This window comes from Corvus cornix, chromosome 2, assembly GCF_000738735.6.
Source record: "Corvus cornix cornix isolate S_Up_H32 chromosome 2, ASM73873v5, whole genome shotgun sequence".
In the NCBI taxonomy this organism is placed as follows: domain Eukaryota; kingdom Metazoa; phylum Chordata; class Aves; order Passeriformes; family Corvidae; genus Corvus; species Corvus cornix.
Window position 1 is genome coordinate 11465683 of NC_046333.1, and position 24237 is coordinate 11489919.

Here is a 24237-nt window from a genome sequence, read left to right on the forward strand (position 1 = left end):
GGGAAGAAAAAGTAAATTCATGAGAAGATGAAAAACTGGAAGATAATTTATATAAAAGCTATAATTTTTTATATCTTTTTTATAGTTCATATAAAACCTGTGAATTTATAGCTATAAAATAAAAAAACCCCTTGTGTATCTTAATTCATTGAAGTTAGCACATTTCAAAATTTTGCTATTAATTTCAAATCTATACAGTTGCCCTAGTTTCACAGTTTCATATTTTATAGTATTTTATTTTAGTCTGTAGTTACCCGTCTTGACTATCATCACATTATTCTTCAAATCTTCTCCAGTCTGAATCAAAATTTGAATTAACTGTGGATTAATTTCAGTCATGGTATGAAAATCTAGGAGCTGAAAGTGTGTGTAGAGCACCAGGCTGCTTTAGGGGGCTTGTTGAATATTTTTTCACTAATTAAAAGCTATTAAAGTCAGGCTGATTTTTGTTTTGTCTTGTTTTTTCTTTTAAATTGAGAATGGGAAGAAAAAGTGATGCCTCTCATTTATGGCAACTCATTTTAGGTACTTGAGGTCTTAAATATTTATACAAATAACCTGCCCTTTTTCCGGGATTGAAGCACGTAGTTCCCGCTGGCTGCACGCTCTTGCTACTAAGCTATGGAACTTTCAGTTTCATCATCTTGATTAAGAGTCTTTTTGTCAAGAGGCCAGCATTGCAAGTGCAGTGCTACTGCAGTCATGGATTTGAAGTGAAAACTTCATGTCTCTTCCGTGGTGGTTTGTGCACTCAGTGACAGTAGTATTTTATGTTGTTGAGCAATGGCTAAGAATTCTCAGTAAGTAAATTCACATAACTGTTAAAGCCCCAAGTGTCTCGCATGTAACACGTCAGAAGATGGCTTGTTCTTTTTTGAAAGCTTTTGCCTTCAGAGTTCAGACTGGAAGCCACATTTGCTCCTGCCACTCTCTCCTGGAGTTCCAGTGTCTGTGAATGTACCCTGTGAAAATTGGACTCTTAGAGATTTCTTCTTGTTCTTTGAATATTTAGATTTTGGGTACATGAAGGACTAAACATAAAATGGAGCTGATCTTCACAAACTGTGCTTGATGTATTTTTGACAGTTCATTTTTTCCATTCTTGCCCCATAGTTTTAGTATCTCAGTACCCAAACTCCTGTATTTTTAGGATCTAAGTAAGATTTACTTTTTTAATGTAAATTGACAGATTCCTACCCTCATATTAAGGTCTGGAGTCACATCTGCCGGTGATTTTTGGTAACCATACATCTGGAACAGTGGTGAACCTTCAAGCATATTATCCAGTCCTCATCAGTGCTTACGTAACTAAAACAATAAATGGAAATCATGATCATTATTAATACTTCAATTGTAATTAGTAATTCATTTTTTTCCCCAGTAGCTTTTCTAGAAAGCTGTTTTAATTCTGTATTGTGTATCTCTTAATGGTATGGAAAACAATGTGTCAGTTCTAGCTACCTTATTCAGAGGTAACTTACAGATACCCGGCAAACAACTGAATTACAAAAAGCTTATGTAACAGTTCAAACAGATTATGATTCCAAAAGTTCCCTGTCCTACCTTGTAGTGGGAGGAATTGTTAACACATGCCCAGTTCTCGCTTGGCGCAGATACGGACTCCTGACCAAAATGCATGAATTCTTTATATTTCAAAGAAGCATGGTGCACGAATGGGTCATAGCTCATCCTTAGCTTAGCTATGATGTTTTTCAAGTCTTACAGACAACTTAAACTACTATTTTATCTCTCTGCTTTTTTCTGTGTTTTAGATTTGTTAATCTGCAAATTGGGAATGTTAATCTATTAGTTTTATTTATGTATGTATTTCCTGTATGTAATATTGTATATATTTTTGTCAGCTTGCAGTGCAGATTATTGTAGTTTCTGTTAACAACTGAATTAAGATGCAACATTACACTACACTTTCAGGATTTATTACCAGTGGATCTCTTGAGTTATTGTAGTTGTCAATAGAAATACTGATAGGAAAAGCTTTCACTCCATTGCTGAATGATAAAAGGAACATAGAATTCTATGCTTTAAAAAAAACCAAACCAACAAAGCTGTGATGAGTGAACTTAGTAATTTATTAGCCATCATCAAGCTGTAACATTTCTGTCTGAACATCTTTGCTCTTTATCTGAGGGAGATTTTTTTTTTTTTTGAGTTGATAGGTAGATTAAGCATTATTCCTTTTCCACCTTGCTCTGATTTTGAAAAAATTGTGTACGTAATGGCTTACCTCTTCAAGTCTTTGTGTGTATACATTAGCATACAAAGAGTATGTCCTATATGTAGGGACCCATAAGAGAGCTGGGGAGATACCACTACAGTTCCTGGTAAACTAGGACAAGGAGTAATGGGGTCAAACTGAAAGAGTGGAAATGTAGGTTAGATGTACGGAGGAAATTCTTTACTGTGAGAGTGGTGAGTCACTGGAACAGGTTTTCCAGAGAAGATGTGGATGCCCCAACCCTGGCAGTGTTCAGGCCAGGCTGGATGGGGCATTGAGCACCTTGGTCTAGTGGGAGTTGTCCCTGCTGATGGCTGGGGAATTGGAAGTTGATGATCTTTAAGTCCCTTTGAACCCACACCATTCTATATGTATACATTAGACACGTGTCAAAGTTATCTGGAGAGTGTACGAATATTGAAAAGGTCTATTGGATGGCAGAAATTAGAGATATAGGTAGTTCTCCATCTGGATGTTTTTGCTATTGCTTGACCATATAATATGTAAATTAATCAGTCAAGTCTCACTGAGCAGAAACTTTCATGCTTTCACCTTGGAATCTGTACTGGAATCCTAAAAAGCCTAATTGAGTAACTTACACTTCTGTTTTGTCCAGGTTATTTTACATTCTTAGTTTCTCATGCTGGTGAGGACTCAAAGTTTGACATAAAAAGCTATATATATTATATGAATACTGAGCCGCTTTAGGCTTAGTGTGTTTCCAAGTTACTGCTTACTGAGTAAATTCTGCATATACTCTGAATCATGCCAAATTAAATTTCTTCAGTTTGTAATGTAAGTTTTGCTGTTTTCTGAACTCCCTTCTTTTTCTTGTTCCTGACTTATTATTGAAAACCCTGAAACTAATATATAGTCTTGCAAAAGCTGCCCAGATAAAAAATGGTAACTAATTGTTCCTTAGCAATATGTACACATAATCTAAAAACGGAGACATAAACATAGTCATGGTTATTTTATTCTGGTTTCTCTGTCAGTTGGAATTTTCCAGGCTTAGGACTTGACTCTGCATTTCCTTTCCTTTCCTTTCCTTTCCTTTCCTTTCCTTTCCTTTCCTTTCCTTTCCTTTCCTTTCCTTTCCTTTCCTTTCAGTTCGTTCCGTTCCATTTTTATTTTGTTTTAATCAATGTTCACAATATCCCCTAATGGAAAAGAATCTGTAATTGCCATTCTGCTAGTGTTTTTGTAGAGAGGTAATAAAGCCAAGCATAATAAACCCCTTAGCTGCTTACTGGATAGTTTTTCTTCTTTCAGATAAATGTAGTTCTTCTCGTATTACAGAATGCAGTGGTTTTAGAAGACCATTTGAGTTACGGTGTTAAGAATTTTTTAAATACATCACTAAAAGTTGTATTTTTTCCTGTTAAATCTCTTTTTATTTATTGTGTGACTGCCTCAAAAAAAAAAAAAAAAGAAAAAAGCTTGTGTCACCTGATTTCTTCTTCTTTTATGAAAAAGTTCCAGTTATTGCTCTTTGTCTTGTTTTGCTTATTACCAGCACTGGGGAGAAAAAAAGTACAATGTGTTACAAAGATAGATTTCCTAAGTTCATGGCCCCTGGCTGAGGTTATGTTTTTAAGGAACGTATTTTATAATGCATTTCAAAATTCTTTGTAGTTTTGGGGTTTTTTAATTGAATATTTATTCTTAAGAAAGAAGAAGCACATTACCATTCTAGTTTAATAGCTGTGTAATCTGTGTAAAGTATTACCTTATCTTGAAGTTGTTTTTGGAACTGATCCTTTAGGAAGAGGGTTTGTTTTGCTTTTCTCCCCTTAAAAGAAGCAGTGATACCTGCTTGAATGTTGTTTCATTTAAATTGAATATTTTTTTATGCAGTGTTTTTAATTAAAGTTGTATTAAAGTGCACAAGGTGAGTATTACTGTAGTGGAAATTTGATGCAGTTTTTAAAACCAGAATTAAGAAATACTTCCCCTTTTTCAGGGTTACCAGGGAATGGTTGATGGAGGTGATAATATTGTAGAAGTTTCATGGGAAAGTGTTTCAAGTATCCTGCAAGTGGTAAGTGCTAAGGGGTGAGAATGGGACTCAAACCCTCTTTATTCAAACAGAAGAACCAAATTTCTAGATCCAGGCAACCACTGTAATTATGTATTTGGACTGTGTGATGACTGAGTGACCAGCATGTACCACTTCCAGCAGAGCCTGATTCCTGCAGTGTGGATGGCTGACACTTTCTAAAGGTCTTGGTATGGTCTTGAATTTGGTGCCCAGAAATAATCTTGTAAACCTTTGTTCTAGATTTGCAACATCACGTCATTAGCCTCCTAAAGCCATATTGACAAGTCTATATTTAATAAAAAAGACATTAGAGGGCCAAAACATGAAATAGCTGTGTTTTGTAAGGCAAATAATTTCTTACGAAACCCTGTTGGCTTTCTGTGTAAGTGAATTTAGAGTTACAGTAGCGGATGTAATTACAGTGCAGTTCTGCAGAGCTCAGATACTGCCAATGACTTTGTACATTTTTAATACAACATCCTGCACTGTGGCCATTTGGATCTTCTCAGCTTTTGCTCAGCATGGTAATGTTATTACCTCTTCCAGAGCAGGTGCTATGTTTGGCGAAGAGGCCTTACTGCTTGCCAAGCTTTCTGAAAACTACCTCCAGGTGAAGCGTGGGTTTCTTTGGAGCTTTTTGCAAAGTTAATGAACATAAAGCAGTTAGCAGAGACAATTTTTTTTTTCAAACCAGTGCCCTGGAGTACTGTGAAGTATTTTGTCCTGTGTTTGGTTGTTTTTCTTTTCTTTTTTTTTCCCCATGTCTATCTTGCAGAATATGTAAATAGAATCATAGAATATATCAAGTTGACAGGGACCCATAAGGATCATTGAGTCCTAAAACTAAACCATATGACTAAGAGCATCATCCAGATGCATCTTAACGATTACGAGAATATTGAGTTCTCTTGGCCAAGCCACACTAGAACATAGGCAGGAGCAGGAGGATGTAGGCATCCTATACATGTGTGTACCATACATAGTATAAGAAAAACATCTTTCTGAGCTTTTTTGCTGGTAGTTCAACAGACCAGCAGTGAACCATGTATCTTACAGAATCTGTTGTGTTGTTTCGATGAGAAAGGTTTTTCAGCCCATTGTGTATTTCTGTTTATTCAAAAGAAGTAGCACTTTGTTACAAGTACATAGTTCTTTTCCACTTACAGCTATGCTTTTTCTAAGTAGGAAAATACTTAGTTTTAGATATATGTTTTAGTCTCGATTTTTTTTTAAGAGTATCTTTGTGTGTACACATCTACCTTTTTGTCTGAAGACAGCTGAACTTCTATTCCACTTTCTTTTTTCTCTCCACTAGTAGCTATGCAACACAGATGGCAAACTGGCTTGAGAGCTGAAACACCTATTGATAGGGTAAATCATGTCAGTACAGCCTGTGCGGATTTGAAGTTCAAATTTAGATGGATGTGAGAGATTTACTACAAGTTAAAGGGAATGTTTATGGAAAAGTGGTGTAATCATCTCCAGATTTGTTTGCAGGAAAAAAAATAGTTTTTTCAGTCTTAATTGATATTACTTTTTACTGTGACAATAAATAAGGCAAAGATTAAAACTTCTTGAGTGACTGAACAACATAAACACAGAAGGTGTGTAAATAATGTGTGTCCAGAAAGACACCCAGCAATTTTCGGTGACCGGGAAATTCAGTTATTTTTAAAAACGACCACTACCATTTCTGAAAGAAGCTTTTAAATTCATATTAGTAAGTGCAACAGATAATCAGTAAAACAGAAAATGTAGCATTAGTCTGATCTATAAGGATTTAAAGGCAGTTATTTCCATATCTGTGGAATGACAATGAATGCTAATTTTGCATTTCAGGGATACATTTTTTTCTCTTACTGTTTATGTATTTAGTGGTTTTAGGGGGAAGAATACCACACTGACTCAAATTCATCTGAATGTTTAACTACTTAGTATATCACTTTTACTCTTGCCTTTACATATAAGTAACAGTTAACCTATTTATTGTAATGCTGCTAAAATTAATCCCGTGTAATTTAACATTTTCCTTCCAGAGTAGCTTTTTATCAGTCATTTTTGAGTGGGTTTTTTTTGTTTTTCCCTTGTGTGTGTATCTGCTCTTGAACATAAATTCCCACGGGTTTGATAATTTTTTGTCTATCATCAGTCAGTGTAAAATTAAAAGAAGGGAGGCTATGATATAAAATTCATCATTAATCCACCTTAGAAAGATACAGCAATATACCAGGTTATGAAGTAAACCCGCTGTTGTTCCCTTTCTCAGGGAGGCACAGTCATCGGCAGCGCGCGCTGCAAACCCTTCCGCACGCGCGAGGGCCGCCTGCAGGCCGCCTTCAACCTGGTGCAGAGAGGGATCACCAACCTCTGCGTGATCGGCGGCGACGGCAGCTTAACCGGCGCCAACCTCTTCCGGGAGGAATGGAGCGGGCTGCTGGAAGAGCTGGCACAGAAGGGTGAGTTTGCCTTCAGGCCCTCTGGACTTCACTCCAGTCTGCAGGGAAGTTACGAACCCTCACTGTAGGTATGCAAACTGGATCCAGAGGGTATTTCTCAAGTTTAAAAATCAAATGCATTCATTCTAGGAAATGGCTTGGTTCTTCGTAAAATAATAGCTTTTGGTTTCTGTACATCCTCTCATGCATATCATAAAGGTCCAAAAAAGGCCAAGTTAGTTACTGTACAGCAGTCTCCGTGGACTACTTCCTCTATTATGAATCATTTTCAGGCTCTGAACTTCTTACCTTTTGCTTGAAAAGCCCTATGCCCTCGTTTCCAAACTGAGGTGGTAATTCTTTTCCTACAACAAGTTACACATTTGTATGTTATTAAATTATGATGCTTTCCTGCCTGTATGTCACTGTTTGTTTAAGATCAGAACATTAAGTGGCTACTGATAAAAGTACAGCCAGCCCCGTAGTTGTCTTCGATAGAATCCAGGAGGATGTATAGGGAAGAGTAAAAGAGTAAAGTAATGCTATGTTGATGTTACGTGTTACTCATAATATATAAATACTCTGATAGCTTCCATCCATTTCTGTCTTCAGGACTTCCTGAACCGGATGCTGTTAGCAGTCTTTAATGAATTTCTCTTCCATGAATTTATACAGTCTACTTGAAGCATACAGAGTTTTGCTCAAAACATTGTGTAGCAAGGAGTTCTGCAGCTTTACAGAATAATAAATTTAGATTGTGAAGAATCTTCTGTTTATTTTGATCCTGCTGGCTTATAGATCATTTGATGCCCATAGTTTTTGTGTTAGAATAAACAGTGAATGATCAGTCCTCCTTCCTCTCTGCATGCCACTTGAGATTTTACAGCTGTCTTATTTTCCCTTCATCATCTCTTTTTCTAGATGGAAGAGTTGTAGTTTGCTTAGTTGTTCCTTATATGTAAGTTCTATATCTTTGATCATCTTTGTTGCCCTTCTCTGAACCTTTTCCAGTTCTACCCTGTTTTGAGGTGGGGAGGACCACAACTGCACCCAGTATTCAAGATGAGGGCAAACCATGGATCTACACAGTAGTATAATGATCTTTGTTTTGTTCTCTATTCTTTTCCTAATATTTTCTAATATTTTGATTTTTTTTTTTTACTGCTACTGAGCATTGAAGCTGATTTATTAATGAAAACAGCATTATTATATTATGCTGGAAATAGTGTATTTTGTTTGTGATGTTAGGGTACATTTTTTTCATGTGTCTTACTTTACATTTATCTGCAATGAATTCCATCTGATACTTTACTGCTCACTGTGTCTTGCTAGTCTTCTTCATTTCTTCTCAGACACTCCATACGTTTAGATCCCAAATAATTCACTTTGATCAGTAAACTTTGGCACTTTGCTGCTCATTCCCTTTTCTAGGTTATTGCTGAGTGTGTTGAACAGCGCAGATCCCTGTAGAACTCCATTGGTTACTTTTCCAAGATACAAGAATTTGCATTTACCACTGCCCTCTGTCTCGTATTTTTTACCCTCTGTTTTATATTATTTACTCTGTGAAAAGCCTTCTGTCTTATACAGTGACTGCTTAGTTTCCTCAAAATCCTTTGGCAAAAGACTTTATCAATGGCTTTTTAGAAATCTAAGTAGACTGTGTCAACCAGATAGCCTTTATTCATGTGTTAAGTCACATTTGGAACTCTAGAAAAGGTTTGTAATGCATGGTATACATTCATAGAAAACATTTTGATTCTTCTTCACGATGTTATATTTATCTTCATGGACATTAGTTATATTTTTCATTATGGTTTCTACTGTTTTTCTGTAATGTAGACATTAAACACACTGATACATAGTTCTTGAATCACATATTAAAAATTTGGCATTATGCAAATGCACAGATAGTAAGGTAGTTTTAAGTGCTTAAGCAGCTGAGGTATTTCATCCTTGAGATCTTTTAGATCCTTGGATGATGCAGCATTTTCATTGATGTCTTGGGAGACACCGCTAAAACTTAGAATAGGAGCTTTTCTGTTCTGTTTGCTTATTAATCATGAAATCAGAGCCTTTCAGTGTTGCAAAACAGAAGTCTTCAAAAGTTGGATGCTGGTTTTTAATTGTTCACATATGCCCATAAGCACATCCAGTTTGCATCCTTTTGCTTCTTCATTGCACATTATACACTGAGACTACAATTTGAATAATACTGTTTTGAGTTGAAGCCATCAATTTTAAGGTTGGTTAGAAAACCTGATAATTATTTGACACTTTGAGATGGACTGAAAAGCTCTTATTTCCTTCCTTACTGTAAGGAGTTCTGTGCAGGATTCTTGTGTTTGGATGTTTGATTGGCTTTTGTTTGTAGTTTTGACTAACCTTGTTACCTAAAATATCTAAACATAATTTAATGTTTGGATATGTTTAATTTATAAAAGTAGAGCACCCAAGCAATATCTAATATTTTTTTTTAATAGTCTTACAGTTCTTTCTCTGAATACTTCTTTACAGGAAAGATTGATGCGGAGGCTGTTAAGAAATATGCTTACCTTAACATTGTGGGAATGGTTGGATCCATAGACAATGACTTCTGTGGCACTGATATGACCATAGGTACTGACTCAGCTCTGCACAGAATAATTGAAGTTGTGGATGCCATCATGACCACTGCTCAGAGGTAAATTGAGCATATTATAGAGACTGATAACAAATAAAGAGGTGTTTATGCATTTGTTTAAGCTCATTTTAAATAAAGTTTAGGTAAGTGGAATTTGTAATATTTCTAGAATGGAAATAAAAGTTCTTTTTGGCTGCATCTTTCAAGTGTCCTGGTTTCTTTTTTTCTTAGTAACTGCTTTTTCATCATTCCTGTCATGGCAGCGCTTAAGTATGTGGTCGTAGAGACTGCATCAGCCTTAGGGGCATACTTGGTTTTTAATGTTTTTAGTCTTTCACAGACATAGTCTGTTAGAGAAGAACCAGACACACCATGAATACATGAGTACACAATAGCATCTGTTTTATATAAGCTTTATTTCAGTAAAAATTAAGCAATTAAATTATATTTTTTTAATACAGCTATATCATTTGCAGTTCTTAACTATGGGTCTGCATCATTAACATTTCCAGTAAAGATTCACTTCTTCTCTTGTAGCTGCCCATACATGTTTTGGAAGAAAGCAGGGAAAATGAATTATGCTTTGGAAGATAGTTAATTTTAAATATATTGTTTAATGTGACAATAATTTTGTTTTCCTAATTTTTTCTGTTTTGCTAATGAATTTGGAGTTCAGTAAGCATGGTAAACACAAGCTGTTTCCTGATATTAGGTTCAGTTAATTTGTTTTCTTATTTTTACAGCCATCAGAGGACATTTGTTCTGGAGGTTATGGGGCGACACTGTGGGTATGTATTGTCTTCAGCATTTTGTGTCTTATATATGTATAATTATGTAAGAAATTTGAACCATTAATGTATAATCATTTGTTCTGTTTATTAGGTATCTAGCTCTGGTTAGTGCCTTAGCCTGTGGTGCAGATTGGGTGTTTATTCCTGAATACCCACCAGAAGAAGGCTGGGAGGATTCAATGTGTGTTAAGCTTTCAGAGGTAATCTGTTAGTATGTTTGAGATTCCCCAATATCTTTGCAGATGTTTATTTGAAAGCAGTGATGAAAAAAGGTGATCAGGACTTTCAGCAAGTCTTTGGTTTTGGTACCACATAAAGTTCTGTGTGATATTGTACATTTCTTTTCCCACACTCTGTGATTGTTTTGAAGAATTGTATGACTCACCCTGGGAATTGCATAAAATTATAACAATACAAGCAATATGTGCACATTTCCTCAGTAATTTGATGTAAGACATGTTGCTTCATCAATGAAAAGACATGTATGAAAACAAAAGGTGTGAGAACACGTATGAGTAATCAAATACAAGAAATGTTTCCTCAAATCCTAGCAGCTTAATGTAGAGCAACTGATTATAAAATTATGCTGGAAATTCCTCGTGTTCTTTTTTAACTACACAAATGTGCTTTTATTTTAATTACAGAATCGTGCACGAAAGAAAAGGCTGAATATTATTATTGTAGCTGAAGGAGCTATTGATTGTCACAACAAACCTATAACATCAGAGAAGGTTAAGGATGTAAGTGTCAACATCCCTATGATAAAAGATTTCTGTTCATAGGATGGGGCTTATTGTTAACAATAACATTTCTGTAGAGTAAATCTGTTCCTGTAAGGTAGCTTATCACACAGTTGTATTTTATGCTTATGCTTTATTATCTAAAATTCCATAGTCAAATTAAAGGACAGTGTTTTCAGTTGCAATTAATTACAACCTTTTCTCCTTGTAATACAACAGAACCGTTCAAAACCATCTGCTTCACGGGTGCCTTAACTGGTAATTTGAAATCAGCTCAAATCAGTATTTATAATCCTATTTTACTTTGTATGTCTTGTAAAATTTTCGATATTGGTCTGTCTCACAGTGAAGTAATAGTGTGTGCTTTGGACAAAGTCTTTTCCAAGTGGTTGCTTTGCTAAAAATTTCATTGGTGTCTAAGATTAAGAAAACTTTTAAGCTGAATTTTTCTCCTTTTTTTTTTTTTTGAAGGGGTCATTAAGAAAACAGATTGAAAAATAGTCATTGTTTCAAAGAAGCTTTGGCTTTACCTGGGGTTTATCTGTCCTGTGACTATGATGTTCTATTTTCCATAGCTGTTGGTTTTAGAGAACCCTTTGTCTTTATTCAGAGTTGCAGTTTTATGAAGCAACATTTAGCACCAAGTGGTGTTAAGTGTACATGATGCTAACGTGTATATAAAATAATGATAATGATAAACCCACTGTATTTTGAAATTCTATGCAGCTTGTGGTTCAGCGGCTTGGTTTTGACACCCGAGTAACCATCCTGGGTCACGTGCAAAGAGGTGGAACCCCTTCAGCTTTTGACAGAATTCTTGTGAGTATTTCCAAAATAATTGCTCATGGCACCACATAGTGCAACTTCATTTTGATTATTTATTTGGGGGTGGGATGGTTCTCTACCTGATGAACTTGACAAGTCAAACTGTTATCTCACATTAACTGTGTGAATAGGTGGAATTCAGAGTAGTGAAGCACTTTGTGTAAAGGATTCTATATTAGGATTAAAATGCGAAGCTTCATCGTCCATACTTAGAGGTATAAACAGCCCACAACATTTTCAACTTACCAAGGAGTGATTTGTGTCAGCTTGATTAACAGAGAAGTCAGGATTGGAAGCCTTGTGCTTTTTAAGTGCTTGCTTGAACACTCAAACATTCCCTACTTCCAGGCGAGTCGTATGGGTGTGGAAGCCGTGCTTGCCCTTCTAGAAGCTACTCCAGATACCCCTGCCTGTGTTGTGTCCCTGTCTGGAAACCAGGCTGTCCGTCTGCCTCTGATGGAGTGCGTGCAGATGGTGAGCTTCTGGCAAAGAGCCAATTTATGTTATTTATTTACTACAACGGACTACTATGTACAGTAATTCCCTGTTCTCATTAGGACATTGATGGAATGTGCACAGCACTTAGCCGTATTTGGGAATGAATAATGAAGTCATGTATGTTCTCTATGTGATACTATTTATTTGCAAACTATCAAGGAATAAGAAATACATATCTTTTTAATTTGTTCTAAAATTTCATCTCAGATCTTCTGTTTTTATTGTTACAACAAATTCTTCAGATGCTTGCATCCATTTACATGTCATTCACAAGTCTGGTTTCTGCACTAAAAGTGCTCAGTTTAAACTGTAAAAAGAAAATTAATAACAGATACATTGATTTCTTTGTCCCATGAAGGCTTTAGGTATTTGTTTCTGTTTTCTTCTTCTCCTGTACCCTGTAATTTATGCTATGAGAGGAGGTAGCTCATAAATTGAGGAATTGTTAGTATTTCTTTTTCCACTGTGGAAATATATTAATACGTGTAATACATTAAATAATCAACTCACTGTGTTTTTTAAACATATTGAGTAATCAACTTGTTTTTTCAAGACTCAAGAAGTCCAGAAAGCCATGGATGAGGGAAGATTTCTTGAGGCTGTGAGACTTCGTGGAAGGTATGGCCAATAGCTTGTATCCGTTTATTTGCTGTAGAAAAGCTGAGTTGCTTTGCTCTTATGCTGGCACATGACATTTTATTTTAAGTATTTTACTAACTTATGGTTATATGGGTTTGAGAATGAGAGGAGGCAGAAAATTTGCCTAAATTGAATAATTGAAATTCTTACCTGCACAAAAACATGCAAAACAAAGCAAACTATAATTCACTGCTGTGTCAGACTAGTGACTGTTCCTAGGCTGACTGGTCACAAAGCAAAGAGCTTCTGTGCTGTATGACCTGACTGGTAGCAACTGTAAGTTTGTTTATTCATGATTTTGAGGCCAGTCCTGTGAGCTTGTTTGTAAGTAGTTGGTAGTTTTCCAGCAGTAATGTTGGAGGAGGTATCTTCAGTCCTGTCAGGAAAGTGGTTTCTGTTTCAAGTCATTTGATAATAAAATTATTTCTCCCCGTCTAAAAAACTAATTTGTTAGCTACATAGTTGTTTTATGACTCTTCATCTTAAAGAATTGAATATTTTTCATTCTTCTCTCATTTCCAGTTTTTGTCATGTTTTGCATTTGTAGTCACAGTGGTGGTAATATTTCATACAAGTTTTTTAAAGTTTCTGAAAAATTCAAATGTTCCTTTTAAGTAACTATGATATTATAATTTTACTGTTTTATTTGCTTATCTACTCATTTGTTTAGGAGCTTTGAAAACAACCTCAACACGTACAAATTACTGTCGCACAAAAAGCCAGATTCTGAGCTTCCAAAGGTAAGGGAGTTTGTTAAGTGTGCAATGCATGTCTGCTTTTGGGATACATTAATAAATCACTTCAAATCTGTATTGTAGGAGACTTTATAAATTAAAAATTATAAAGGTGCTTGAAGCACGCTAGTTTGTTCAAATAATAAGTAGCATTTTTTGAAGTGGAATATCATTGTAATTAGAAAATTCCTGTGTAGACAATTTCTTTCTGTCTTGCATGTACATCTGGTCCCAGTTGTTAGACTGTCTGGTCCTAATAGTTACTGTTTTGCCCTCTGTTCCTTACCATGGCAAGAAGGAAGGGTGATGTTTAAGATCATGATTAAGACTCTGAAAATCTTAAGATAAAGGAAGACTCTATATTAAAAGAATTCTAACCCTTCCTTTTGAAGGGTAAAACTCAAGAGCAAGGGCAAATCTGGGAGTTCATGGGAAGCAGTATTGAGGACAGATGCATCACCTTTACCTGAAATAATAAATCACTGTGCATAATACAGTAATGGACATATAGTTTCTTTGTAGTTGCTAAGATTTTTATAAGGGGAAATTTGGATTTATTTAGGAAGCAGACACTAAATTTTGTGTGCAAACAAATTTTAGACAGGATTTTTTTTGTTTTTATTGAAAGTTTACTGAATAGTTCTGTGTTTGTTCATAGTGGGGACTATGTCATCTCACCTGTTAACTCCTCTTCTAATTGTGGTTTGTGACCATTTGTTGCCTTATTTGCATAATGATGTTGCTGTTACATTTTTTAGAAATCTTTTTCCCAAATAAATATTTGAGTGATGATTACTCATACCTTCTCACTATTATTAAGGAGCATAATTGTATTGACAATACAGTAAGGACCTAAGACTGACCTTCAAGAGATAAAGGAATTCAGGATATTTTAGGTGGATATTTAACATTTTCTTTGGCAGATCAGGTGTTTGGGTGGTGGGATTTTTTTATACATCAGTGCAAATCCAGGACTGTTAGCACTGGACTTACATATTTTTTTTAAATATTTTTGTCAAACCTTCTGTGATAAATGGTATTAGAAGGAAATGTAGGCCTCGTGTAATTACTGACTACTCGGATTTGACCATACTAACAAAATCTGTGTACCTTCAGCAAAAGAGGTTGAATGGGAATTAAAAAGTAGATGAAATGTGCATGTCACAGGAACTGAGGAAAGAGCTAAGCTGATCAGATCAGGAGAGCCAGCTGAATGCTCTCTTTCAGCAGTGCTTCTGCATACATTATATTTTGCTGTTTGTGATTCCATTGCATTTTTCTACAATTCCTTCAGTTGTACCAGAGCCAAAAAAAAGAAACTAAATATACTCTGGTTCGTGTCTCTTTTTTTTTTGTGTTTGTTTTTTTTTTTTTTTTTTTTTTTGTGGTTTTTTTTTTTTTTGTGGGTGGTGGTTTGTTTTTGTTTGCTTGTTTTGTTTTTATCAGATGAGATTCTGTGAGCATTATCTAACAACTGTTCTACTTTTTTTTGTTTGTTTTGTGGTCTCGTCTTCCAGAATAAAGCTAAATAACTTCTACCTCTTCTGCAGGACCAGATTGTTACAATTGTGTCATATCAATAATTGTAAACAATTTAGGGTCATCCTGCTGACTTAAACCATGATGGATTTTAGTGTATAAAATCAGGCTGTCAAGTTTTCTTGATACTTTCCTGTCATTTAAATTGTCTCTGCTAAATTCATACAAAGTGGTTAAACGTTTCCAGAAAGTTCAGGCATGTAAAGTTTAAATTCTTTACTTACATTTTGCTCTTAGTATTAAGAAGCTGTAAAAATTAAACAAAATTATTGAATAGCAGTGCCTTCTTTATTTTTTGGTTATTCATTATATTTATATCTGTTGTAAATCAACTGCTATTGATGTCAGTGAAACTGTATTGATTTATACTACCTGACAATTTCTTAGTCACAGAGAGTAGCCTGTGATTTATCTGGAAAGAAGAATTCCATTTCAAGGAGTGCATTTCATGCTTTACGGTTAAAATTCAATCAAAGGTGTTTACTAGCATTTTGCACTCAGTTGCACTCTTGCTTTATGTACTAAAATACTTATTTAACATTATGTTATAAATAGAATCTTTTCTCTTACATTGCCTGTAGTTTAAATTACGAATGTATTTTTTGATTTTTTAGACTTTTCAGTTTGACTAGATCAGCTGCTTACCTGGATACTTGTTAAACCTAGGGAGACACTCTGTATAAGCAGTTTATTTGAGTCATCAAGAAATGTTTTAAAAAATGCCATAATCTGAAAATGTGTGGTGTTGAGAAAGATGTGAAGTGCTCCTTTTTGCTACTGTATTGTCAGCTGCTTGAAAAAATTGGCCAATAGCTTAATTTTAAAACTCATCTGTTCCACTCGGCATTGTACTGATAATACACAAACTCTGTGGTGCTACAATCAGTTCCTACCTTTTTTTTTTTTTTGCTATTGTTGGTGTGTTTGGAAAAAAAAAAATTACTGCTTTAGTAACCTGAAGCTTCTTGAGTAACACTGGCCAGGTTGGGTGGAGCTCTGAGCAGCCTGGACTAGTGAAAGGTGTCCCTGGCCATGTCAGGGGGTTGGAACAAGATGGTTTTTATGGTCCTTCCAACCCAAACCATTCTATGATTCTGTTTTATGTTTCTTAAACCTGGGCTAGAATATAAAATCCTGAATAACTTAACTTGCAAACCAAATGGAAGTATGATAAAGTCTTATTTAAAAACGAACATTCTTTTTTTTTTTTAATTGTTTGTCTCTTTGATATTATGCAAGTGGGGAAATGCGTTTGCACCTTCTTGTTAACTTTAAATTTTCAGCATGTTTAGGGGCTTTGAAATTCCCTTTCCTGCATTTCGATATTTAGCAACTGCTTATGATGTACAAATTAAACCATGATGTAGAAATTAAAGTCCTTACTAAATATTATTTTTATCTTGCAGACTAATTTCAATGTGGCAGTTTTAAATGTTGGTGCCCCTGCAGCTGGAATGAATGCTGCCGTGAGGGCTGCAGTGAGAGTTGGCATGACTGAAGGTCACAAAATATTTGCTGTCATTGATGGTTTTGAAGGGTTCGCTCGAGGGAAGGTCAGTATCACACGTGTGCGTTACCAAGTGGTATGTACCCCATCCCCATTCTTCTATTCCCCTGTTTTTAAATGTTAAGCATCAGCTGGTGTACTGAAGAGAAACTGAGTGCAAGACTAATGATTTCTATGCCTGGCTGGAGCCACAGATCCCAAAATGTACATCAAAGACCTAGGTTTAGGTTTTTGTACTTCACATTCAGTAGGAGAGGATGTGAAAATAAGATCGAGATACGAAACACGGGGGCAGGGTTCATCTTGGTGTGGAAGCAGAAAGAACAAGTGGAATGTAAAGGGATTGGTAGTAATTCAAGAGGAATGAAGTTAAACTCTGGTGCTGCTTTCTTTCTTTGCTGCCCTCAGTTTTAGTGATGTCTGTGCCCCACAACTTTTTCCAACAGCTTTTCATGAAGTAGTACGTGGTGTTAGCTGCAACTCAAGAGAAGTAATTGGATAATCACTTAACAAAACCTCCTTTTTTACTTTTATTCAAAGATCAAGGAAATTAGCTGGGGAGATGTTGGAGGCTGGACTGGTCAAGGAGGATCAATTCTTGGTACAAAACGGTAACATCAATACTTTTGTCAATTGATATGATGAATTGTAGTGTTATATATAACCACTGTATGATTCCATGCTCTTTTTGTTCCACAGAATGTTTTTAAGTCCTCAGTTTTTGTGTATTGGGGTTTTTTTAGTTTGTTTTTTGTTCAAATCCTTTTGTTCCAACTTTATAGTTGGAAACTAAAGTTCCAACTTCATAGTACTGAACCAGCTCTGAACAGTGGGAGTTGGGACCTCAACTTAAGAATTTCCTGAGGTCCTTAAACTTTAAAGGATTGCAAACCTGCAGTTTCTTTATATTTGACATGATTCCTTATTGCTTGTCTGGAAGAGTTACTTGTATGGATAAATATGTGAAACAAAAAACATTGCGTTGCCTTCTCAGTTTATGGTTTCATCTTAGTAATTAGTCTTTACTGCTTCAGAGTCTGTAAATTGTTTTTATTTTTCTTTTGGTTTAATGGTTTTTAGTACTCTTCCTGCAAAATATTTGGAGAAGATTGCTGACCAGATGCGCACTAACAACATTAACGCCCTTATGGTTATTGGTGGATTTGAGGTACACTGAAATATCTAATTATGTCTAAGTAGAGTAGAATTCCTAACAAAATTAATAGTCTGTTTTGATTTTTACCCAATCTTCATGTAAGGTGCATTTGGCTATATCTGTATTTGATACATGACACAAATAGTGTTTAAAAATCATAAGTGTTGTCACTCAGTGGTTCTCTGGAAAGCTGACATTCAAGAAGACAGTGATTAGAACTGCTAAACAGATGTGCTAAATGGGTAAATGAGGTGAGATAGCATTATAGTTCTTTGTATTAAATTAATAAATTCTGTAGTGCAAGTTTCAGTCTATACTGTATCAATTCTTAGAATATACTTACAAAAGTTCTTGACTCTTAGTAGAAATTGCACTATGATTGCTTATTTAAGCCACTCTTCTCACATAGTGCATTTCAAAATCTAATCGATCTAGAGAAGTTTTTTTTTTTTCTGTATTTCATGTTTGCTTTGTTTTAGAAAAGTAACTAATTTTTGAAATTTTGATTCAGGAAAGTATTTTGCCTGTTCTTTGCAGAGAAGAATGTGCTCATTGCTTCTTGATAAAGAGTGTATGATCCTTTTTGTCCAAGCTGGTAGCTGTGACCCCAATTCAGGAATATTAAGATTTTTAAATCAAGAGTAACAGTACCTGAAGATTGGGGAAGTAGTTTGTTTTGTTGAAAACCACTTTGTTGTGTCTAAGTTGTTGGTTTTCAAGAGAACATATGTTCTATTTATTGTTTTCAAATGTATGCCTGTTTCTAATGCTTTCTTTTTTGTCTGTGTTAGATTTTAGTGGTTCCTTAGTGCTCTGACTTGCTGAAGTGTGCTGTGGTAGAAATGGCTCCCCCTGTGGCCCTTCCCATTTTGTCACTCCCAACTGTGCCCTTACTTCATTCATCCTAATTTTTCACCCAATGCCTGTGCCCAACAGGCTTACCTTGGACTTCTGGAATTGTCAGCTGCCCGGGAGAAATATGACGAATTCTGTGTTCCAATGGTTATGGTTCCTGCAACTGTATCCAATAATGTACCGGGTTCAGATTTCAGCATTGGTGCAGATACTGCTCTGAACACTATAACTGATGTAAGTCTGCTCTGGTGTGTGCACATACTAACAGTTGTTTAAAACTTAATCAATTGACTACAACTGGATATTTTTGTAGACCAGAACTTCGGAAACGTGATCTTGGGAATTACAGTTCCTTGATATAGCCATATTCATGACATCAGTTTAAAAAGAAAGTCTGGGATCCCAAATTCCTCCATTAAATTCTACTGAAACTACAACGACCTCTAAATTTCTAAAGTGCAAGATAAGATGGCATATATCTGTTGTATAAGGAAGAAAGGAACCTAAAGCTGAGACCTGATGATCATTTGTACTGTAGAGGGGGAAAAAATCCACACTCACTATATGGAGAGTTGCAGTATACCCAGCTGCAATGAACACTGAAGGAAAGTTGCTCTGTTGAGAAGGAGATCCTTAGTTATGTAACATCTTTACTTTTCTAAGAGTCTGTAAAATCCGTATTTCTCTAATAATAGGAATTACATTTTTTCTGCTAATAGCAGATTTAATAAAAGGAGTTGAGACACGTGAAGAAGTATTTTTTTAAAAATCAAATCCTGTAATACAACATAAAGTAAAAATTGAATGTTTAATCTCTTATGAAGAAAAAAATTTCTCTACTTCAAGTGTGATAGAGCACTGGAGAAAGCTGCCCAGCGAGGTTGTGGAGTCTCCTCTGGAGATAATTCAAACCCACCTGGATTGTTCCTGCATCACTTGCTCAGGTGATCCTGCCTTGGCAGGGAGTTGGACTAGATGATCTCCAGAGGTCCTTGCAACCCCAGCCATTCCTCAAGTTTTCTAATTCTAATCTCAGTTGAACAGAAAGTGTAGTCAATTGGACAAAAAGAGTTTCAAGTTGCTTTTGAAAACTAAATGACAGTTCCCTTATAATTTAAATGTATTTGAAAATTTTAATTATGATAGCTTTTTCATTTCAAGGATTCTTTGAATGCTACCAACTTCGAATGCCATAATTTCCTTCTTTTCTTTTTTTTTAACCATTCCAACATAAATAATTTTATCTTCATCAAAAGAAACTGTTGAGTTAGGAAACACCAGTTTCCTGAAGTATTGCCTTGAACAAGACTGTAAGCCAACTAAAATTCATTGAATGTGTTCTTATAGACAGCTTGGGTTATAAATGTTGGTGTTGTTTCCAGTTCTGGTAAATAAAAATATCCCTCCAAAATGACTGATCACAAACTAAGGTGAGTAAAATGATTGTGCATAACATCTACTTTCCTTCTCCTCTTACCTTCATAAGCTTTGTTAACCTAACTGACTTCTTTTTATAGGTTATTTCATGCAAAGGGGATATATCGTAGTCAGTCAGTCTCTCCTTGTTGCTGTGGTTTGCTTTCTATTTAGGTTTCTAGGTATCATTTGCCTTCATTAGGTAAAATGTTCTTATTTCCATATTTTAATGTGGTAGTTGAAAACTTTTCGAAAGCTTTTTTTTTTTGCTAATGGCTTTCTTCTTATTGTTTTGCATTTTATTTTGCCTAGATTTTTCTCTGGAATAAATATGAAAAGTAATGTCTCTGTAAGATTTAGATTCAGTTGAGTGGAAAATTAAATTTGAGGGGGTTTTTTTGTTGGTTTTTTTTTGGGATGGAGCAGACTTTTGCTTTCAGAAAACATTTCTGCTTGGTATCTTTTCAGTTTTCTGCTCTGATTGTTTGAACATGATTCACCAAAACTGCCAGTGCAAAATCCATCCTTTCATTCTTACGTCATGCTCAGATCAGGTTCAGTAGCAACTGTTAAATGTGACCAGATAGGCTCAATACACATCATACAATTGACTGTGGTAAACAAAAGCAGGATGTGGACATGAATATCCATTTTATCTAGTTTATATATAGGTTTTTATTCCTCTTACCACTGTTAGGTCAATAAATGCATCATAGTTTACAGTGCTCTCAGAGCAGTAGATCCTCTTCTGAACACCAAAGTGTTACCACACTTAGTTTTTCTGTGGTACTGTTCTTACTTGTGTGATCTTTCCTGCCTCTAGTAAGGTAAGTACAATTGTGCTGGTAATGAGGGCTTGTTACTGTTTGGCATCATTAGACACTTGTCAGTTGTTTAAACTTGTCAAGCTGTGTAAATAGTACCCTGAAACATTTGCTGATAAAATGTGTTAAAATTCTGCATTTAAAAAGAAAATTAAAAAACAGGTTTAACAGATACATCTCTCTGTATGAGAGATTAGTCAAGAGTGTGCTTTTCACAAAGACATAGATAGTGGATACATTTCTCAATAACTAATTTAGATTCTATAATAGATTATGGGACCCTTTTGAAATGTTCCATTTTTCCACTTTTGTTTTAAAACATGGGCTTCAAATTCGATTTATCTTTTGAATAGAGTTCTGTATTTATGATAAACTGTATTTTTCACTTCTGTTTTCAGAGTATTAGAAAAACTGCTAATGACAGCATAAATATAAAATATCTGAGGGAAAAGACGGATGTTCCTACCTGAAGAGGCTGTGCTTAAGGCTTATATATGTAGGCATACAAAGTAAATCTTTTAGAATTGCAAGATAAGAACATGAACTTTGAATTTGCTGTGAAATGAAGCATCACTAAAATAACTACCATAATAAAAATACCTATATTCTCAAGTATTTTGCTAATTCAGTGAAATTAATAGAATGTTACTTTGGATATCAGACCTCAGGAATGTAACAAATCAGGAAGTGTTAGGTTTGGGTTTTGTTTTGTTGTTTTGTTATGGTTTTTTGTTTTTTTTTTTTTTTTTTACAGAACCATGAAGGGTAGAAATTTCTTCTTAAATGCAAATTGGATTACTTTATAGTGATCAAAGAGACATTTACAATACATCTTGCAGGTGGAACTGAAAAGTAGAAACCTCGTCTGTAATTAGGCAGAATAAATTAAAAGCTTCTTTCAGCAGCAGAACATAAAAAGAGTGGAGGAATGAACATGTAATTTGGAAATAAAAACTATTGGTAGGCTAGAGGAAATTTGATGGAAAGAGGAGTAAGCCACAAAAAATTATGGAAGAAAATTCATTTGATTTAGGAGATGTAGAATTAAATGGGGAAATGAAAGGAAAAGGTATCAGCTAGATTAGAAAAATGGAACCTGAAGAAGGGAGAGGCTAAAACTTGCTGTCGTTTTTCTCTGGCAATCTTACCTTTCCTTTCACCAAAGGAAAAGGGGGTACAGACTGATGACTTGGGTTTGTGGGCAAAAAAAAACCCAAACATCCCTGAGGAGCAAAGAAAGCTACAGTCAGATTGCCTTAAGGCAGCCTCCACACATTTCCCATGGAAAACACAGACTCCTGTACCTTCCCAGTAGAATATGTGGCTCTGCATTACTCTGAACTAGGAAGCTGAAAATTAGCCCTGGCCACCAGCTAACCTGTTAATTTTTCATCTCCTTCAGTCCTAGTAACAGCTGGTATGGAGTAAGGGCAGTAACTCCATCACCTTCAATGGCCATTTGTATTTAAATCAACTCAAAGTCAACAAACAGTAGTCTTTGCTTGACTGCATGAATTTTTATAAAGCATCCTTGGTTATGTTGGTTATTGCAACAACCTTTTTAGTAACACAAATCCAATAAAAGGGTAGGAAATTATTAAACCATTTTATTAACATAGTGCAGTATCCTTCTATGACCTTACTGTAGTAATTCTTTAAAAAAAAATAGCATAGCAGTTTTTAAAACCATTGATCACTTATTTACCCTTTATAATTAAGTGACAATATATTAAAAGCATTTTCATATTTTGCCACAGTGATGCAAAGATGTTGCATATAATCATCTAATGCTCGTGCTTGGTGAAGGTACAGTCATTGGATATGTTGGCTGAAATCACTTGCATCAAATAAAATGGCAATATTTAATGCAAGTAAAACATATCTTAACTGCATCTTAACATACCATAAATGCAGACTAACCAGTTACGTTAGTTATTGCTCTAAATCTCCCTCTGACTTGGTTTTCCAGAAGTCTTAATATAAAACTTCTTAGAGAAACTCATGTTTTGCAGATCTCCAGAAAGCTGTGTGGTTTTACCAAACCAGTGTTATTTTGCGTGTCTTTATTCTTTTAGTAAAAATAAATGTTCAAAGCAACCTGACTGAGCTGAGTTGGCCCAGGCAGTTACTGAAATTTCCTAAGTGAAGCCTGATCCACTCAAAAAACCAAATCCCAAATAAACCCCACCTGTTTGTTGCTCTGAGCTGTACTGCTTCTCAGCTCTTTGGGTCTAAAAGTGCAATCTTTTAGGCTGTGTTTCAGCCTCAAACTGAAAGTATAGCACTGAGCTGTCGCATTTACAAAATATGTGAGAAGAGAGAGATTTTTAGAAAGTCAATTTGCATTTATGCACCTACGGCTATAAATATCCCATCTTCTCACTGAACAGGATCTGCTCTGTCTAGGACAAAAGCCCAGAGAGGAGAACTCTCACAGGTAGGGGGTTTTCTCATAATTTTCTTCTAAGTTGTTGCTTAAATCAGTACTGTGCAGATATGCCTGGAGATACCTCTACAGGTATTTAATTTTGATCTTCAATAGTTTGCTTCTGTGTACCGATTTGAGAAATCAGGAAAATGAGACTTCTGTGAACATCAGTCCTTTCTGGGAGAAAGAGATGAAAAAATAGTGTACTGTGTAATCAGGCTTTCTGGTGGAGAGCCATTACATAGGCAGTTTGAAAAATTGCCACACATCGTGAGAGATGCTGATTAGTTTAGATTAGAAATAATTGGAATAATGTAACATATGTTTACTTAAAACAGCTGCAAAATCTTAGCCTTTGTTTTGACATCTACTCGGAACACCTAATCCTTTTGATATGATTACATCTTTTGTAGAGTTTGGAATCTTTCCAAGGACCTATAACTGCTTTTCAAAGACTCCTTGAGCTATACTTGCAGATTTTCTTAACTCATCCATGTGCACATGTTCCTGGATTTTTCTGAGCCTACATCCAGTCTGTGTGCACAGGGGTAGATGCGTGACATTGATAGAAACTTCGAAGGCATGGGTGAACCTTTTTTTCCTTTCTCTTGGTGGAAATAGATGTGTGTCTTGACTTTCTAGGATAACATAGTTTTTTTAAAAAGCATCTTTCTTTAAGCATTTTCGTCAAGTTGCAAGGGTTTTTACTAGTTAACTTTCTAAGCTCCTTAGCATGAATCAGACTTTGTTCTTTAAGTCCTTTCTTGTGGAATGATTTCCAGTCTAGCTTCTTGCCGTCCTTTCCTGCCTAGCTGCTTCCGACCTCTCTGCTTTGCACACTTCACTTTCAGTTTATACTAACTTGTGCTAATCCTCTGCATTTCTTCAAAGAGCATTGTGCCAATGCAACCCCAGTGCACTGTTGTGGTATGTACAGGATATTTCCACCC

General features: G+C 35.5%; 1 protein-coding gene across 3 annotated transcripts in view; it reads left to right on the forward strand.

The window, feature by feature from the left end:
- The window catches only part of LOC104686451 (phosphofructokinase, platelet), a 43253-nt gene that overhangs the window by 10801 nt on the left and 8215 nt on the right, over positions 1-24237 (forward strand). For 2 of the 3 annotated variants that reach the window (XM_010394880.2, XM_010394881.2), the window contains exons 3-15: positions 4200-4277; positions 6544-6733; positions 9230-9395; positions 10079-10123; positions 10218-10326; positions 10771-10866; positions 11593-11685; positions 12040-12165; positions 12743-12807; positions 13499-13568; positions 16508-16654; positions 17149-17219; positions 17689-17776. In XM_010394880.2, the coding sequence (XP_010393182.1) occupies positions 4200-4277; positions 6544-6733; positions 9230-9395; positions 10079-10123; positions 10218-10326; positions 10771-10866; positions 11593-11685; positions 12040-12165; positions 12743-12807; positions 13499-13568; positions 16508-16654; positions 17149-17219; positions 17689-17776 (1344 nt within the window). Of the gene's footprint in view, positions 1-4199; positions 4278-6543; positions 6734-9229; positions 9396-10078; positions 10124-10217; positions 10327-10770; positions 10867-11592; positions 11686-12039; positions 12166-12742; positions 12808-13498; positions 13569-16507; positions 16655-17148; positions 17220-17688; positions 17777-18700; positions 18854-24237 lie in introns of all 3 variants that reach the window. The other variant, XM_019283149.2, reaches the window with a different exon arrangement.